Source organism: Dipodomys ordii, unplaced genomic scaffold (genome assembly GCF_000151885.1).
Source record: "Dipodomys ordii isolate 6190 unplaced genomic scaffold, Dord_2.0 Scaffold27, whole genome shotgun sequence".
Taxonomy (NCBI): Eukaryota; Metazoa; Chordata; class Mammalia; order Rodentia; family Heteromyidae; genus Dipodomys; species Dipodomys ordii.
The window spans coordinates 10,937,734-10,957,823 of record NW_012267243.1 but is presented as its reverse complement, the minus strand read 5'-3'; the positions used below and the strand labels follow the sequence as shown (position 1 = coordinate 10,957,823).

The 20,090-nt window shown below is 41.3% G+C and overlaps 1 protein-coding gene across 1 annotated transcript in view; it reads left to right on the top strand.

Annotated features, from left to right (window-relative positions):
* LOC105985125 overlaps positions 1-16,352 on the top strand; it is a 148,934-nt gene extending 132,582 nt beyond the window's left edge. The window contains exons 6-7 of the mRNA XM_013015531.1: positions 5,521-5,741; positions 16,014-16,352. Of these exons, the coding sequence (XP_012870985.1) occupies positions 5,521-5,741; positions 16,014-16,352 (560 nt within the window). The remainder of the gene's footprint in view (positions 1-5,520; positions 5,742-16,013) is intronic.
* The last annotated feature ends 3,738 nt before the right edge of the window (positions 16,353-20,090 follow it).

The following is a 20,090-nucleotide window of genomic DNA, read 5'->3' as shown; positions in this document are numbered from 1 at the left end:
GTGGTGGGAGCAGGTGGAGGAGGAGACCACACACCCCATGGAGAGCAGGGAATGAGGAAGGCAAGAGGGACTGGACCTACTTCAATGACCCACTTCTTCCAAGTAGGACTCACTTCCTGAAGTTTCAAGAACCTCCCCAAATAGCACACCAGCTGGGAACAAAGCAATATGTGAGACTATGGGGAAATTTTATTACATAAACCATACCTTCCAGGATGGGAAGGTTGCTCAGTGGTAGAGTGCTTGCCTTGCATACATGAGGCCCTGGGTTCAATTCTTCAGTAGCACATAAGCAGAAAAAGCGGGAAGTGGTGTTGTGGCTCAAGTGGTAGGGCGCTAGCCTTGAGCTGAAGAGCTGAGGGACGGGGCCCAGACCTAGACTTCAGGCCCCATGACCTACGATGACAACAACAACAACAAAAAACATACCTTCCCCCCTGAACCCCAAAGGCTCATGGCCATCTTCCAATACAAAATTTAATCCATATCCAAGAGTCTCCAAAGTCTTAACAGTTCCAGTGTTAGTAAGAAGTCCAATTTTATCCTGGTTTGATACTGAAAATGTTTCCCCTAGACTGGTACATCTCACTTGTACAATTTCACAATTTTTTTAGTGACATGGGAAGTATATCATGGTATAAATTATAAATAAGTCATTTTAAAGTGATTGAGTTATAAATTGAACAGAATAGTGTGACTATTTAAATGCAATTACTTTGATTTCTGTTTCTTTTCTTTTGTACGTTTAGTTTAATTGACAGATATAAATTGGATATATTTATAGAGGATAACAGGTCCACTCTTAAAGTAAACTCTAAGACTCAAGGCAAACTCTTAGCTGTGAATAAAAAAGACGTTATGTACTCCCAAAAGACAAGGACACAGAATTCACATTGCCATTTGCAAATGGTCCATGAAAAGAGAAAGAAGACTGGACAGGAGCAAGACCAAAACTTAGCAGAGTACACTAAATCTTGTAGCGGCATGTGTAGCATCCAGGGCTAATAATGGAATAATGCCGTGATCTCCAGCGGGCTGGGCATCTCCAACCCTTGGGCTTTGCTGGTCGCTGCCAGCACAGCTTTTCCCTTGAAATGGCTGTGCTCACTGCCTCCAGCCTTCTCTGGCAGATGATCCACATCCTGGTATCTCTAGGATTCTAGGATCACTTAGGTTTCGCCCTCTCAGCTTCCAGCATCACCCTCTCTGGGGTTGCAACCCTGTCGCACCATTGTTTGGTCTTGTCTTTCCTGAGATAAGGAAGCTTCCAAGTCACTAGAGCTCTTGCATTCTGTAGGCCTGCAAAACCAGCATCAGGCAGATGATGCTGAAGTCTGCCAACTGCTGGACCAGGAGCTAGGTCCTCTTGGAACATGGCTGCCCAACCTCTGAGTGTCTGGGTGCCTGGATATGGGGAAAACACTTTTCCTGGCAAGAATCTCTGTACATAAAACACATCCTGGAACTTTCTTCTCAAAGGCAAGCCTTTCAAAGTAGCTGAAACTTTTATAACCTTAATCTTGAGCTAAGTAAGGTCCGGCCCATTCCCCTGATGTCCTCAAAGAATCTTTGTTACTGTTTCAATACAAAGTATTTGATTGTTTTTATGGCTATTGCCATAAAACAACCATGCCCACCCTCTGCCCCGCTTTCTTGCAACTGTCTATGTGCTCCTTTGATGATCAAACTGTGCATAAAATCTTTCTGCTCTGATTTTTTCCCCTCCCAATTCTCTCTGTAAACCTGGCCAAAAACATCCATCATTATTCATGCCACAGCCCAAACTCTATGCTGCATTGAACTTCCCCTTCACCAAACTGGTGTACTACTTCCTTTTAAGTTTTTTTTTTTTGAAACTTGTTTCTAAGTAGTTGTACAAAAGGGTATCAATTCAGTATGTGAGCTTATGAGTCTAATGAGTGTTGCTTAGTGTCCCTAGCCCTTGATAACCCTCCCTCTCTCCCAAAGGACACCATCCCCTCAATTTACCTGTTCCATTCTCACACATGTACTTTGGATATTCTAACTGCATTCTCCCACCTTTGCTCTCTCCATTCACCCATCCCCGACTCCAAAAGTTTCAGTTTTCATTGTGTTAGACTATGTTAGTCATTCAAAGGAGTTACACCATTGGAATCCTCACCTGCCTATATTATAGTTAATATAATTGTGTGTAGACGTATATGACCCCTGTATATATACATGTGTGTGTGTTTATTTGTGATTTAGGTCTAACTTCCACCTATGAAAGAAACATGTATCCTTTGTCTTTCTGAGCCTGACTTATTTCACTTAACATGGTGGTATCCCAGGTCCATCCATTTCCCTGCAAATGACAATCAAGCTTCCCTCAAATCTCAGGAAATAGAAAAAAAAAAAAGGTCAAAATTTCCTTTGCCAGAATGTGATATGAACGGCCTGTCATTGAATTCCCAACAAAGCTCATGCTCTGTCTGAGCCGTGCCCCTTCCTGGCTGCACTCTAGTCTTCTGAGCTCCTACCACAACCTCCCACTAAGTTCTGCCTGCACCATTCTAGCTTGCCTCCACCCTGCTTCTCCATGCCTCCACATTTTCCCCATTAGCCACCATCACAACTTAAACCCATATGGTCAGGTTTAGTTGTAGCAATGGCCCTGCTTCTCCAGGAGCAAATTGGTCACTTCATCATTGTTGTGGCAAACATGCTTAACAAAAACAAGCTCAAAGAATAAAGATTATTTCTGGCTTACAGTTTCTGAGGGTTTGGACCGCAGTGGTTGGGTCCAGTGCTCTTGGGAAGAACCTTATGGAACTGAAGTGAGGAAGGGAAAAAAGCATACCCAGGGACCAACCACCCTGTCTGCCTGGACCTCACTGCTGAAAGCCTCCAAAACTTCCCCAAACAGTACCAGCAGCCGGGGATCAAGCATTGGACATGTGAGATGGCTGGGCATTTCATATTCAAACCATGTAAAAACAATACGTCCTGTGTGTGTGTGTGTGTGTGTGTGTGTGTGTGTGTGTGTGTGCGTGCATGCATGCATGGCAGTCCTAGGGATTGAACTCTGGCCTGGGTGCTGTTCCTTAGCATTTTCTGCTCAAGGCTGCCACTCTCTTACTTGAGCCACACCTCCACTTCTGGCTTTTTGGGTGGTTAATTGGAGATAAGAGTCTCACAGACTTTCCCAGCTTTGAACCTCAATCCTCAGATCTTAGTCTCCTGTGTAGCTCCGTAGCTCAGTAGCTCGTATTACAGGGGTGAGCCTCATGGTTCCATATAACCTGTCTTTTGTTTCCTCTTTGCTACAATCCTTAACCCTCGTTCTTACTCTTACTTTACAACTAATTTTTCCCTTCTGGGGATTGAGCCCAGAGTCTTATGTAAACTAGACAAAGGTACTAGCACTGAGCTATGTCTCCAAACCCCTAATACCCAATTTCAAAGTGGTAGACAGTGGAAATAATGACAAAACTATATGTAGATAAAATCCTTCGTGACACACTCATGCTCTGGCTGTGACTAATCAGGTTCCTATCTCTCACACTCAAAACAATCTTTCTTGTGACTGACTCTGGGTGTGCTGCAGAGTGTAAGGAGTTAACCTGTGTTTATCTGGTCAGGTGGCAGGACTCTCATGTTTAAGAACCGTGGCCTTGTTGGCAAAAGTCTAGAGAAGCCTGCAGTTGTTTGAGATTCGGGATAGGTAGGGTGCCAAGACCTTCCTGTTACAGATGAAGGGCACTTGTTAAGGAAAGATGAATGGAATAGTGAGAGAGGCCAGAAAACTCGCTAGGGTGGCGTAGGACAAACGCCAATGCAAATAAAATAGGAAACACTTGAAATCTCCCACTTGGTTGAAGGGTTTAGAAAAACGTATTATTTTTAATGTGCTTAGAAATAGAACAAAAATATGTGTAGTGTACGTGTAAAGAAAGTATTAATAAAACATTCCCACATGATCCTTTTTGCTATACATACCCTTTAGCTCAACTTGTAACCAGCATTTTCACTTAATAACATAAAACAACGCAGTGTCAGTCAAAGGCTTCCGCCAACTCTCCTTGTTTTCAGATTCAGGATCCTTTCCCACTCATTTCTTACAAACTGAGTTATACCTGCCTCAAATTCCTATATTGAAGTCCTTCCCTCCGGCTATGTGATTGTATTTACCAATGGCTGCTGCTGGAAGTCATTTTGCTCCATAAGATCTTGGGAATGGAGTCTTTCTGATTATTCGTGTCTTGATAGGAAGGGACACAGTGAGCCATGGCTGTACATGCCCACAAACTCTTCCACTGGGGATTGGCTGGACCTTCAATTATAGCAATCAACTGTGTCAGCCATGTGTCAGGATATCATGGACTCCTATTCTTAAAATGATGCTCAAGCCTTGACATTCACTACTACTTACAGCTAAGTCTGCCTTTTAGGTAGCTCAGAGAAATTTGATGATGGAAATTTGAAGAAAGAATGGTAAAGAAGACGGTGGTACTAGAGTTGAGTAAGATAGTTTTTACTTCAGGGAATTAACGACTTACATGAGCCCTGAGTATTCCAGAACACCTTTCTGCCCATCACTATTGCTTCATCTCATTGTTGGGGTCCCATTCTCCCTCATTATTCATATTTGTACCCTTAACTGAGAGGCAGCTATAGAAATTAATAAAGAGTAAGCTTTGACATCAGAGAGGAATGGAATTTCTAGAGGAGATAAGCTGCAAAGTTAGCTGCAGTGCTAACTTCCTTCCGCACCCCCCCGCCCCCACCACTTTCCAATCTTCCCCAACCCTAAAGCTTGCCTTGAGAAGCTAGCTTTTTCTCTTGATTATTTTCCCCAGAAGGGGAAAGGGAAGCCGTGTGTGTGTGTGTGTGTGTGTGTGTGTGTGTGTGAGATGATCCTGGGGTTTGAGCTCAGGGCCTGGGCACCTGAGCTTCTTTGCTCAAAGCTAGCAATCTACCACTTGAGCCAGAACTCCATCTCAGCTTTTGTGGTGGTCAATTGGAGATAAGAGTCTCAAGGACTTTTCCTGCCTGGGCTGGCTTCAAACTGTGATCCTCAGATCCCAGGCTCCTGAGTAGCTAGGATTGTAGGCACCAGGCCAAGCCTTTAAAAAAAATCAATCAGATAAAAATTTAATAGGAAGCATATTTTTTTTCTCCTTAATTGCAGATTTGGCAGGAGGCTGTTAAAGAAAAGCGTACCATAAAACTTAGGGATGGCTGTTGTTTGTGGATTGGATTTTCGAGGTCAGCTCATTCCCACAGTTAATTAAAAGTTAAATACACATATATCTAAAGAGTAGACAGAAGCTAACAATTTTCTTCATTCTTGAGAGACTCCCAAGTTTTGTCCTGTGCACCCACTCTAGACCCTCACTGGGTCTAGATTTTGTTCTCATTGTATCTAATCAGATGACAGCATATCTGTACCGTCTTTTGAGAACATGAGAAATAAAGCTTTTGTCATTTTCCCTCCTATTTCAGTTCTGGGAACCGCAATGAAAACTGTTCTGACTTTCTTTCTCTCGTTTACTTTAGCAGACCAGTGGCCAGAAGAGCTATGTGGAAAGCTCCCACCCGTGGAAGCAGGTGATAGAAAAATTAGCCTGATTATGGAGCTGTCAAGCCAACTCTCCCTTCAGACAGAGAAGATCAGTCACTTGGAAGAAGTACTGGAGGAAAAAGAAAAGAAGATTCAGGAACTAGAAGCCGAGCGGTGCTCCTACATGGCCCAAGAGACAACAGCCCCTACAGAATGTGTATAAAAATGCTCCTCCCTTTTCTTCAGCATGCACGTGGTCTCAGATAAGGACTCGTAAAAATTCCCAGTAAGAAAACAATAAAGTATATTACATTGCCATCATGGTAAAGTCCACGGCCTAAGCATTCTCTCAAGTTCAAGTTTCCTATAATTTCACATTCAGAAGCAAACACTATACACTTCCCCATTAGTCAGCAGCAGTCACATAGTTATACAGCTGCAGAATCCTAGGTTTTTAGACTTTCCTGGTTAGCAGTGAGAGAAGTCAGGAACCCCAAACTAGTCAGCTGGTAAGACAATGTAGCACTTGCCTCCTACGAGAAACATGTCACACAGCAATGGAGGAGGGGCACCAGTGGCTCTGCTATGTGGCTAGCTGCATGTCATGGAGGGCCAGCTTCCAACCAAGGAGCGTTAGAATACTGAAAAGGAGACTCTTGCCCACAGAGGAGCGAGCTCCGGAGCCCAACCTCTCCTGTCCTCTAGAGTTTCTTCATAGCTTACATCTTATTAACATTAGCAAAGGGAGAAACAAAACCAAAGCAACTTTGAGAAATTTCATATGAATGGATGAATCAGCGATGCGGTCCTTTGGGAAAAGTGTCCTGGGACATCTCCCTGGGAAAACACTGAACATTATTTTTTTTCTCCCTTAGGAGCAAGACTCCGATTAAAGCAAAATACACATACACTCTTCTATTCTGATTGTATCACATAACTGGGGACAGTACTAGCTTTTCACTAGATGGACAAAAGAAAAGCCTAGAAGAAAGCTCTTACTCCTCACTCACTCCCTTTTACTGGAGAGAAGTAGCTAGGTACTGTGAGGAAGACTTTGGTATTTAATTCTTATTGTTGATACAGTATTATTCTGGTCGATAATTCTAGTTCCCCTACAAGTGTGACTATATTGCTACTTTGGAATTTAATCCAGTAAGTTCTTTCTACAAATCTCATCAGAATTCTTCTATTTTCAAAGCACAGTAATAGACATCTGAATTCTAGCAAACATGAGAATCACAATTGTTTTAAATCCAGGAGTCCACAGATATGAGTCCCTGTTTCAGGCTGGTCATATAAAATGGGAAATGAAAGTGAGCATGAGCCAAACCTAAATCAGCACTGCCTTAACAAAGGTTCTCAAATTCACTGAGAGAGAATGATCAGTGACCATGCTCAGTCCATGCCAATGGATTAGGCTCAACATTATGCTTTTCTTTCTTCCTTCCTTCCTTTCTTTCCTTTTCTTTCATGTGCGTGTGTGCACACATATGTGCTCACACTTGCCAGTACTGAGGCTTGAACTCAGGAACCAGGCACTCTCCTTTTTCTGTTTGAGGTTGGTGCTTTACCACCTGAGTCACAGATCCACTTCTGGCTTTTTGGTGGCTAGAGATAAGAATCTCATAGACTTTCCAGCCCTGGTTGGTTTGAAGCTTAATCTTCAGATCTTAATGTCCTGAGCAGCTAGAATTACCATTAACACTCAGGCAGGACTGTAAATTTTAACAAAAATGTGGCATTCCAGGTGAATATATTTCAGAAACTACATTGTAAGACACATGGATTTAGGCCCAATTTCAAAGCTAGCTCTTATATTACACTTTCAGACTAAGGACTAAGTCCCTTCTCTTCTCTCATCTCCTTAAACCCCATTCATCTCCTTGGTACACCTTCGTGATCCTCTCTGCCCCAGAGGGATGTCCCCATTCCAGCCTTGGGGTTCTGTCCATTGCTCCTGACACAGCATGGTACGTCCTTACTCTGTAGTCATGGGAGAAAACTAACTCTTTTCCTTTTTGAAAGGGTGGACAATTGTCGAGTGCCAGTGGCTTTTGCATGTTATCCTAGCTATTCAGGAGATTGAGATCTGAAGATTAAGCTTCAAAGCCAACTCCAGCAGGAAAGCCCATGAGATTCTTAGCTCTAACCACCACAAAGCAGGAAGTGGATCTGTAGCTCAAGTGGCAGAATGCTAGAGTTGAGCAAAAAAGCTCAGGGACAGCACTCTGAGTTCAAGCCCCATGTGTATGCACACACACACACACACACACACACACACACACACACACACACACACACACGCATGCATGCAGAGTAGACAATTTCAAGATGAAACTATCATCTCTACAATTTGGTTTTTTTGGGGGTCCGGTCGTGGGGCCTGAACTCTGGGCCTGGGTGCTGTCCCTCAGCTCTTCAGCTCAAGGCCAGCGTTCTACCACTTGAGCCACAGCGCCACTTCTGGCTTTTTTCTTTTTGCTTATGTGGTGCTGAGGAATCAAACCCAGGGCCTCAAGCATGCAAGGCAAGCGCTCTACCACTGAGCCACCTTCCCAGCCCATCATCTCTACAATTTTGATTTCTGTTATGCTAAGAAAGTTCCTATCTCATTAGTATCTTAATACTGAGAAGCCGTATTGGGATAACAAAGTAAAAGGGAAAGGAGGGAGAAAGAAAACCCATGTCATCTCAAAGAGACAGGTTAACTTCTAGATGAATGTTCTCTAGCTAGCTCCCAACAGAGAAGCAGCCTTAGGGTAGAGATAAAATAGCAAGCAAAGCAGAGCTGCTATCAATAATTAATTGAGCCTGTTACCTCTAAATACCCACAGATTGGCCACTGCAAAAGAGAGCATCAGGGTCATATTACTCTGTAAAGCCAATTTTTTTTTTTAAAAATAAGAAGTTGATCTCGATTCTGGTCTCAGTTACCTTCAAATCAGAAATTGGAAACTTGGCCAAAAATGAAATAGACTACTCGTGACATTTTAATAACCAACCAGAATTCTTTGAGTATACAGTGCTTACGTGGGGAGGGAAGGAGGTACTGGCCTGTGAGCAATTTCTAACTGGAAAATTTCTTGTAAGCTAAAACTACTTTAATGTAATAGATTGTGTTTTAGATGAGTTGAAAAGCAAGCCACTGAGGAAACTGTCCCAACCATGTGAATGACATGCTCTAAGAGCCAGCTCAGAGGAAGCAAGGAAGCCAGAGTTTAATACAATCTACAGAAATATGCATTTCTGGAAAAATAATGAGTCAAACTCAATTTTAATGATCTTCCTATGCTCATCTGTGTTTATTCTAGAATTCAGTCAAATTCTTCTATGGGATGCTGAACTAAAGAACACTTGCTTTAGTAAAAGAGAGAATTGTTGATATATATACAAGGTCTAAATGAAAATAGTATTTATTTTGCAATTAAATAATATGAGGACTTCAATGACAAAATTATCATATATATGGTAACATTATTTACTCATTGAAAGCCAAATGTTTGAGTTAAAAAGAATTAATTGGACTCTAATAATTTGAAAACATTAAGACTACAAGTGTAATTCGTTAGAGTGTGTGATTGATCTTGGGTTGCATCTGAAGCATAGTAAAGGAAAGAAGGAAGGGGAGGAGGGAGGAGCAAAAAGAGGAGCTAAAAACTAGAAGAAAAAAAGTAGCAATATTATTTCCTCAGTTTCACAACAAAATCTTTTATTATGATTTTTTGGGCCTAGCTGGGTAACACCTGCCTAGCTACTTAAGAGCTGGTGATCTGGGTATGATGGCTCATATCTATTATCCCAACTGTAAAGGAAGTGCAATGGCTGAACACAGTGGTGTGTGCCTGTCACCCCAACACCAGGGGGGAGTATATGTAGGCATATGCCCAGGCCAACCCTAGGCACAAAGTCAGAACCTAGCTCAAAAGATGACCAGCTTCATAAGACACTGGAGGTATGGTTCCACAGACAGAGCACTGCTTTGCAAACCTGAGGCTCTGAATCCAACCCCAATACCCCCCACCCCAATACACACAAATGAAATATAAGACAGGATTGGGCACAGGTGGGCTACTTGGGAGGCAGAGATTGGGAGGAGTTCTGTTTAAGGCCAGTCTTGCCTCTTCTCAACAGAAAAAAAAAATGAGCATGTTGGCACGCACCTGTCACTCTGACTACAGTGGGAGTCTAAATAGCCAGATGGCAGCCCAGGCCAGAGTGTACAAAAACCAAGACTAGATCTCAAACCAACCAGGGCCACAGAAGAGCTGAATCATGCCTCAGGTGGCGGAGATCTAGCTCACCAAGATTTAAGCCCAAATTTCAAACTCCTATACCATCATCCCCCACTCCCAAAAATAGAGAATCAAGCTCAAGGAGGGAATAATCTTTAAAAAAAATGCACCCTAGGACAAAGTTCACAGCAAAAGACAGGACTGCTCACAAAGTTTCCCACATCTGATGAAATTACAATTGTATGGTAAAACAAAACAAACAAAAACATTTCCTCTTCCCAGCTTCCCAGCAAAATCATCTTGAAAGCCAGCTACCCAGCATATTTTTTTTAATTTTTTGCGGGGGGTGGGGGGAATCTGGTCGTGGGGCTTGAACTCTGGGCCTGGGTGCTGTCCCTCAGATCTTCAGCTCAAGGCTAGCACTCTATCACTTGAGCCACAGCGCCACTTCCGGCTTTTTTTTCTTTTTGCTTATGTGGGGCTGAGGAATTGAACCCAGGGCCTCATGCATGCAAGGCAAGCGCTCTACCACTGAGCCACCTTCCCAGCCCTCAGTATATTTTTAATGGCTGAAAGCTGCAACAGGACAGATGTAACCAGTTCCATTTGTAAGGTTTGAATTTATTTTTGTTGGTTTATTTCCCAACAAGGATGACCCTTAATGCTCAGTCCTGAAAGATTGGGAGGAAAATTGCATGATACATGTATATATGACTAATAACTCTTTTCTTTGAGATAGGTCTCACTTAAATAGTCCAGGCTTGTCTTTCAGTTGTGATCCTATTGTCCAGTCTCCCAAATGCTGGGATTATAGACATAAACTCCTATGCTCCTCATCTATTAACTCTTGCATTCATTTTCCTAAATGTCACCTGTAAGCTTGTGACATTTCATACAATGATAATTTCACAGGTGACCAACAATAGCACAAGAGACGAGCACCAAGTCATGTGTCAAGTGTGATAAGGTTAATAACAGGGAGTTACAGTTAAAAGGAAAATGTTCTTCATACAATCCTTAGCCTTGCAATAAAAAAAGGTGTGACTTATTGCCTAGCTGCTAGTGCCACAAAGTCGATATAGCAAGAGTGAAAGGTATGAGAAGCTATGGTAGGTGCCACTCTCTTGGTAGGTGGTTAGCTGAATCTTGTTAGCTGAATTTACTAAGCATCAGTATGTGTGTAGAAATGTACCTACTATTTTCACTGCAATATCAAGTTAATTATTCTCAAATCAATTCTCTAATCCTCATAAAGTTTCAGCTGGAAAAGAAATTCCAGACTTTTAACTTGGAAATGCCAAAACCAGGACCTGCGGCCCCCAAGTGGGTAACTTGTCCTCACCTGTCACCTGTCACCCTCACGCAAGTCCTTTGTCTAGGTCTCCTCCCCCGAGTTGGCCCTAGTACACTTACAGAGAAAAACACTTCCACAGCTTCCTTCTTCCTCCACCTTGTTTTACAATAAAGATCCCACCAAAAAGAGCCTAGGGTCAATACAACGTGATTGGCTTGGAAGGACCTTGGGGCTGGGATATGAATGCATAGAGCACTTGCTGCATGTGTTTGAGGTTCTGGGTTTGACCTCTAACCTCAGAAGAGAAATGGGTGAGACTCTGTGTGAAAACAAACAAGACTACATAAAAAGAAAAATACCAAGATGCCACTCCCTGGCAAGATCGATCCTTCCATTGAATTCCCCTCCCCAAGAGACTTATGGAAATCCAGTGAGATCTTTCTATGTTTCCTTTCACAAATCCATGACATTGTTGAGTCAATACCAGAGCCCACCATTCTTACCACGAATCACTGAAACTCAGAGAAGGCTGCTATCTCCCTACGCCAACCCCACACACCTCTGCCGTTCTCTTCCAAGGGGTCAGACCTTGATAATAGCCTGTCTTTTAACTCCCATAAGCATGGCCAGCCCAGGGAGTAGTAGTAACCAAACTTTATTAAATGGTTGGGAATAGCCAAGATAGAGTGTAAGAAAAATCACACAGTTGGTTCAAGTTATTCGCTGGCTTGCACGTAAGACCTCAAGTTCTTGCCTTGGTTGTTTTCAGTGGATTTCCACATGGTGAAAACCAGCTCTGCTACCATCCTTAGCATTCACTCCAAACACCATATCCCTTCCCCAGAACAAGAGCCGGTCTCTACTTCCCCAGTAGAAACCCAGAGTAGGTTTCTACAATCATCCCAGGATGGCTAACTAACAATATTCTTCATCTCTTAGAGGAAATTCCACACCACCCCTCAGGATGTGGTCTGTCCTCAGGATCCCTAACCATATGTCCCTAGCACCTGGGTTGTTCAGACTTAAATAACACTTCAGTGGCATACCAACAGTCCTATAAATATCCGTACTTAGGAACAAATGTTTTCAATCTATACTGTTTTATAGACTGGTGGGTATCTTAGTCTGTGCATCTGCTTCATCTTCAAGAAGTATGTGATAGTTTTTGCAACTTTCCTTATATAAAGTAACACTTCTCCAAAGATGAGTTCATATTAAAACTTTAGAAATCCATGGGTGACAGTCTTAATGCAAAAACAATCTCTGTGCTATATTGCCCTCTGCAAAAGACTACTACTACTACTACTACTATGAACTGAAGTAGGAATCTCACTGCACTGTCATTTTGGGTAGAAACTTCCATCATTTTAATTGATGACTAGCCGGGGTAGCTGTATCCCATTCATACAACACATATTTACTGAGTACTCTTTGCAAGCTTGTACAAATTATATTCTCTCTCTATTGTTTCAGATTCCAAATTACTCAGAAAAAGCTGGAAGTGAGGCTGTGGCTCAAGTGGTAGAGCATTAGCCTTGAGCACAAAGAGACTCAAGGACAGCAACCAGGCCCTCAGTTCAAGTCCCAGATTGGCAAAAAAAAAAAAAAAGTTAGACGGGCAGTTACCTGATCTCTACTCCTCCAGTAGGTAGGATTCCAGTCTTGAGTCTGGCTTTATTCTATAATTTCTGTATATAAGAGTTGCCTTCTAAAATGTCTGAGTGCCTTTGAGTTGGGAGTTTGGGTTGTGGAATGACAAAGGGAGTCATTTCAGGCATAGATTATACTGACAGAGTCCCCCATACCCAACCAAATATTCAAATGCAGTAGACCTCTAGGGAGAGAGAGCAGAAGCTTGTATACTCCTTCCTCACTACAAACTGGAGAATGCGATGCTCATTAAACTAAAGAAACTAGATTTTTCAAAAGAGCCTGCATCAAAACTAAAGTCTCCTTTCACCAGTAATCAAAATTAGAAAACGCTTGCTTTACAAATTGAACATATATAAAAATCCCTCCTAAGGAATGAGCCCCAAGAATCATCTGACTCATTAGAACCAGTGCTAATCTTCAAGAGGTTGGAATATTTCATTATTTCTTATCCCCTCCAGGTGAATGTAAGAATCTAAGAGTTTTACATTCCAAAAGACAAACATTTGACTTACTTTAGTGAACTCTCTTCAGGAGAACGTCTTGGGATGAAGTGAGAAATGTTATTTACTAATTGGAAAATAAAGAGGTAAACTATTTTTTCCCTTGATAACTACTGTAGTTCGCTCTCTCTATGCTTAGATAAAGTATGTTTTTTTTTCAGAGGTGACTTAATTAGGCACAAATGAACTGTGATGGCTAAATGCTGAGCAGAGATTTGCTAATTTGAACTTCTTTCACCCTTCACCCAGATAAAGAAAAGAGCCAGGTCTAAATCTCATAGGAAAGTTTGTTGTGAGTTTGGTAGAATTCTTCCCAGAGTAAGGTTGATTCAAATTTTCCCTAAAGTGAGGTAGCTTAGGGAAGCATACCCATACACATATCAGATGCTCATGGGTACTTCTTCCTGGCAACGCCCACCCCAGTGTCCCATCCCAAATCCATGCCTCGGGCAAGTGCTCCACAGCTGAGTCCCATTCTCAGTCCCCATCTCCCTCCTTTGCTGATGACTGAAGTCACCTGGGAGTAAAGGCAGTGATAGTGGTTTTGAAATAGAAGTGACCTAATTTTCCTCCCTGTCAGAAATCACTTTAGGAAACTCTATGTTTTATTTCTTTGAGAGAGTTCTACAGATTCACAGTAGAATGGGCAACAAAATGAGGGTAATATACTTTTTACTAAGAAACTATAAATAAAACTATAGTTTTATAAAGAAAATTGTAACTAAAAGTGCATCTGAAAATACAATACTTCCCCATTTCCAATGGCAGATTTGGATGCTACTTATATAAAATGTAATACCTAGAGTAACCATGAAAAAGCCATGTAAAGAAATACATTACAAGTGATAATATATAAATCAAAACTAAACTAGAAAAAATCAAACCAGAAAAAGGCACAGAAAAGGAACACAGAGAGAACCAAGAGAGGGCAAATAGAAAATGACAATAGGGGAGTTACGCCTGTCATGGTAATAGTTATATATAAATATAAATGGCTGAGCTATATACTGCCTAAAAGAAATTCATCTCAAGAATAACAAATTAGGCAGGTGGAAATTATATATATACACCAACATGAATCAAACAGCAAGAATGTATAAAGATTTCAGAGCAAGGGAAATTAGCACTAAGGACATTACTTGTGATAAAAAAAAAATCAGTCTGGGGCTAGGAAGGTGGCTCAGTGGTAGAGTGCCTGCCTTGCATGCCTGAGGCCCTGGGTTCTATTCCTCAGCACCACATAAGCAAAAAGAAAAAAGCCGGAAGTGGTGCTTTGGCTCAAGTGATAGAGCACTTGCCTTGCATGCATGAGGCCCTGGGTTCGATTCCTCAGTACCACATAAGCAAAAAGAAAAAAGCCGGAAGTGGCGCTGTGGCTCAAGTGGTAGAGCGCTAGCCTTGAGCTGAAGAGCTGAGGGACAGCGCCCAGGCCCAGAGTTCAGGCCCCACGACTGGACCCAAAAAAAAAAAGAAAAAAGAAAAAAAATCAGTCTAACAAGAAGATAGGGCAGTGCTGAATGTACACATATCAAGCAACAGAGCTGCAAAATAGGCAAAGTAAAACTTATGGAACTTAAAGAGAAACACAATCCACAGCTGTAGCTGAGATTTCAATTTCCCTTTCTTCACACCTTCAACAACTTATAGAATAACTATAGAGATGATCAGCAAGGATAAAGGGCGCATCAACACTACTAATCCCCATTAATCAGCAAGGATAAATAGCACAGCAGTACAATTAGTCAACAAGATGTCATCAACATTTATAGGACAGCAATCCAAAACAGAAAACTTTTTGGCAGTGGAGTTATGTCTAAAGTTGCAAAAGGAACAGTCCCCAGGCCCTAAGATTAAGTCCCATGACTGGTATAAAACAAAAACAAAAGCAACAAAACAGAAAACAGAAGACTACATATACATCACAAGGTCCCATGGAACATATACCAAAACAGACCACAAACAGGGGCTGAAAATAAATCTCAACAACTTTAAAAGAATTGAAAATGTATAGAGGAAATGCTTAGAACACTATGGAATCAAACTTGAAATCATTAACAATGACAATAGAAAAGTCTTCCATTAAGACTTGGAAAAAATTATATTAAGTGAAGTAAGCCAGGCCCAAAGAAACGTAGGTCCTATGGTTTCCCTTATTTACCATAACTAGTATACATCTAGGATAATCTTACCAGACAAGCAGACAAGGTCAAAAGCTATGTACATATGACTATATAAGATGTACTAAGTGAAATGAACCCCAAATAGGGACACAAGAGGTTTTATCTTTATTGCTGTTGTTTTTAATGTACTTATAATGTACTATATGATTTTGGGGTTTTTTTTGTATGTTCTTCCCCCATGGTATAACCCCTAATTTCACTGTATTTGATTCCGGTGCCCTGCATCCTGTATGTACTTTTTTCTAATTTGGGGAGGGAAAGGGACATAACAAAATGCTGAAATAAGGATATAGGTTGACCCATTGTAACAATGAGATGTACAAGACACTGTGTTGAAATGAACTTTACAACGTTGTCGGGGGAGGGGGGAGTTTGGGAGGTGAGGAGGGAAGGGATGGTAGGGGAAAAACAAAGGAGGAGGTAACAATGCTCTATTGGAAATGTACTCATTACCTTACTCATGTAACTGCAAGCCTTCTGTACAGTATCTTTACAATAAAAAATATATATGAGAAGAAAAAAAAGAAAAGTCTTCTGTTTGGAAACTAAGCATACTGTTGTTCAGTCTGGATACAGCATGCTCTGTCTTATAAAAGAATAAATTACATTTTCTTTTACTGTTTCTCCGAGAATCTATTCTCAGGCTGGGGATGGTGTTCAGAAGTAGAGCGCCTGCCTAACCCTTTTGAAGCCCTCGGTTCAGCTTCTACAGCTACAAAAGAAGTAAAAAGATTAACGAACATATTTTCTTCACGGAAAGCACTTACAGAAAGCCTACAGGTAACATCATACTGGATAATGGAAGCCCGAATGCGTTCTCCAGAAGACTGGGAACAACGCAAAGCTGTTCCGTTTCACCACAATTGTTCATCAGAATGCTGGAAGTTAAGCACAGAAAGTACAATTCGATTAGAAGAGGAAATCAAAGGAGTGGATATGGAAAAGAAGAAACAAGACTGTCCTCTTTAGAAAACTTATAGAAAGTCCCAGAGAACTATCAAAAACACCTGAATTCAGCATAGCCTTAGAATACAAGATAAAAATACCAAATTTAGTTACATTTATGTATAGTAACCCTGAACCTGTAATTAAAAAATGAGTTACCATTGTAATCATTTAAAAAAGTTAGAAGCCTGGTGCCTGCAATCCTAGCTACTCAGGAGGCTGAGATCTGAGGATCATGGTTCAAAGGCAGCCCAGGCAAGAAAGTCCATAAGACTCTTATCGCCAATAAACCACCAGAAAACCAAAAGTGGCACTGTGGCTCAGGTGGTAGAGCACCAGCCTTGAGCTGAAGAGCTGAAGGACAGTGCCCAGGCCCAGAAGTCAAGTCCTACGATTAACAAAAAGAAAAAGAAAAAAAAAGTTAGAAGTCTAACAAAATATATACCAGACCTGTATGCTGAAAATTTTAAATGCTGATAAAACTAATCAAAGAAGTAAATAAAAGGAGGACATATGATGTTCCTAGATTAGAACACTCAACATAGTAAAGCCATCAACTCTCTCCAAATTAATGAATAGATTCAACACCATGCTCATCAAATCCCAGTAAGAGTTAAAAATATCAGAAAATCATTATTCTAAAATGTATACACAAAGGCAGAGATAGATAATTTGGAAATTCTTGGCTGAATAATGGCTGACACTTTTCCCAAGTTAATGATAAGAACTTATCAAGAAGCTCAGAGGATGTCAAGTTGGATAATACCAAAATAAGTACATACATAACCCCTCCACAAATACACACACAATAGTCTTCTTCCTTCCAACCCAGGACGATTGTTCTTTATGATTATCCTCAATTTGCGATGCTCATAAGCTTTGTTGGATGTAAGCAGAGGGCACCTCTGTGGCCGTGGGCAGCAGGCGTCTACTCCTGGTTCAGGCTCTGAACTGGCCTCCTGCTCCAGCTGTGACTAACCTTGGCTGGTCCTGGGCTTATCTCCATGGTGCCTGGATAGGCTACAGATCCAGGCCTAGCTCCCTTGTAGAATCCTGGCATCCATCTGCTAACAGGTGACCCCAAGCCCTTGATCATCACATGACCCCCCCCCCGTTTTTTTTGTTTTTTTTTTTTTTGCTATCCATGCTGCCCAGTGGCTTTCCTCAGCTCACACTGGGATCTTGCTCAAGAGGCTTGGGAAACTTTTGTGACTTTCCCCACAAGTTCAAGTGCACGTCTATTGGAGGAGACATTCTCTGATGCTCTGCAGCCCTTATTTTCTGGGCTATCCATCCTCCTATACCCCATCACAACAGTGTGGGGAAGGAGACACTTACACCCGGGAATTCCCATCCCCACTCTCATTCTTGGTTATGAGTTTGCAAAATGTGCACTGAGAAATCCTTCATTCACATCTACTTTTCCCTCCATTTGGCCACACGAGAAACTGATTGTATGCATATGCTTCAGGATTTTTCCTGAAGGTGTGAATTTAAAAATCTAGAATATTCTACTTTTGTGTTTCTACTTCCTTGGTGTGAATTTAAGAAGGTGTGAATTTAAGAATCTAGAATATTCTACCTTTGTGCTTCTACTTCCACGGCCTCTTCCTTTTCCTCAGAAAATGTGCAATTTATGGCCAACTTAACCTGAAATAAGAAACAGATCTAGGGTGTAAGTGGTATGAAAGTTTTATAGAAACCGATCAGAAGGACAAACCACGAAAATCAGTACATGCGGGGGTGTGGGGGGGAAGAAGGATTGTATCATTATATCAGTAAACTGGTTATCATGAATGATTCACATAACAATGCTTCCAAGACAATATTCTATTCACAGTGTTGTAGGGCTTTTTCTACTGGACTTTAGACCATTTGCCTTTCATCCACACTACAATTCAGTATGGATCTAAGACAAGAATCTCTTTGAAGTTGGGTGTGATGGTACATGTGTATAATCCCAGCACTGCAAGACTGTCTCTCAAAAAATAATAATCAAGGAATCTTTTCATACATACTTAATCACATGAATGTTTTCATGCTTTGTCAAAGGAAAGAGAGAAACATATATAAGAACACAATGAAGCAGAAAGGAAATCCCTGAACAGACTCCTAGAGGGAAATGGACTGTGTGCAAGTCCTCATCTCAATTTTATGTGGACCACAGAGCTTTCATTCCCCCTTCTCTTTAGCTCTCCTCCAACATCCTAACACCTTCCTTCCATTACATGGGTTCTATTTCCCTGCAGACCCTTTGTGATGCCTCCTGTCAGCTTAAATCCAAAGACCCCTTCACATTCTCAGGCCATGTTTGGCCCTAGCCAGCTGTCCCACAGATCACCTCACATCCTGGTGCACAGGGTACTATAGATAATTAACTTTGTAAATTCCCTATAAAAATCCAAGCCAATGCACCCTTGGTCAAAGACTTCAAACACAAGAAAATCCTTTGTGTGAACAGGAAACAGATTTACGTACTTACTGTTAACTAGACAAACAACTTGTAAGTGAATTGCATTTGTTCCCTTGGCAGCACTGTTTGTATAAAGAGGCTTAACTGAAAGATTAAGACAAATTCTATCTTAAAATATTGTGCTGTAAAACCACACACCTGCCCTATGTTCAAAGGACTGTGTCTTATTCCAGGTTGTATAAGCATGAGGAAAAGTTTTCCATGAAAAATGGTTCACAGTAGCAAATCTACATATCCAAAGCAAATCTCTCCAAATCCCAAATTTCTTGAACTCTCCAAGTGAAGAGTGAAAGCCAAGCTTGCCTGCTTCCTGGAGGAATAATAGCTACACTGCTAGTGTGGAAACTTCCAAAGTCCTATGGAAAACAGGAACTAATGACCTCTAAAAAAAAAAGCAAGAAACACAGCTACTTTGGACCTTATGAAACAGATTTAGGATTCTGCTAATCTAATCATGATTACTGGGGCATGGGGGAATGCAACTTCCCTAGCTTATAGGATGATATCTTTTATTTTCTATCAAGGATTGTTGTTTGAGAGTATCAGAAGGAGATACGAAACCTAGGAGAAGGTTTAGAGAAGCAACCACAGGCTTCCAGCTCTCCACAAGCTGAAATTTTCTGGGAAACTACCGACAAAGCAGATAACATTCATATACCCAGGTGTGCAGAAATATAACTGGGAGAGGCCCATTCATCTACGTATTTTAAAAAACTGCTCTTTTATTACTACCTGCAGCTTTCAAATTAATGGCCTAATGCTGCTCAGAATGAATAGAGCACCTCTTAAAGGACAGTTGAACTTATGTCATTTTTTTCACTCCAAACAGGAAATGCTCTGACTGAGCTTCTGGCAGAGCTACTCTAGGCACCATGCCAAGGTCTGCTCACCACGCCTTTATTCTCCTATTTTTACCTCATCCAAACCTTTGCCTGGTGCTGTCATTCCTTTCTCGTCTCCTCTTTCCTGCTTGCATCTCCCTCCTGCATGTTAGGTAATAGAGGAAATGTACATTCCTGCTTAAATGGGGCAAGCTCAGCCCAAAAAGATGTAGAAATCAGTTATTGGCTTGGTCTTTAATACAAAAATACATATAAAAATCCACTGAAGTACCCAGTCTGGTAAACCAGGCTCTGTTGGTTTCTCTAAAAGAATGATGCCTTAATATACACTATCTAGAAAAACTTCCTTTCCAATATTTAAGCCACTTAGCATTTCTCCTAAGTTTCAATAGAGATTTCCAATGAGCCAGACTCAGAAACACATTCACTACTAATCCAGTCTGTCTC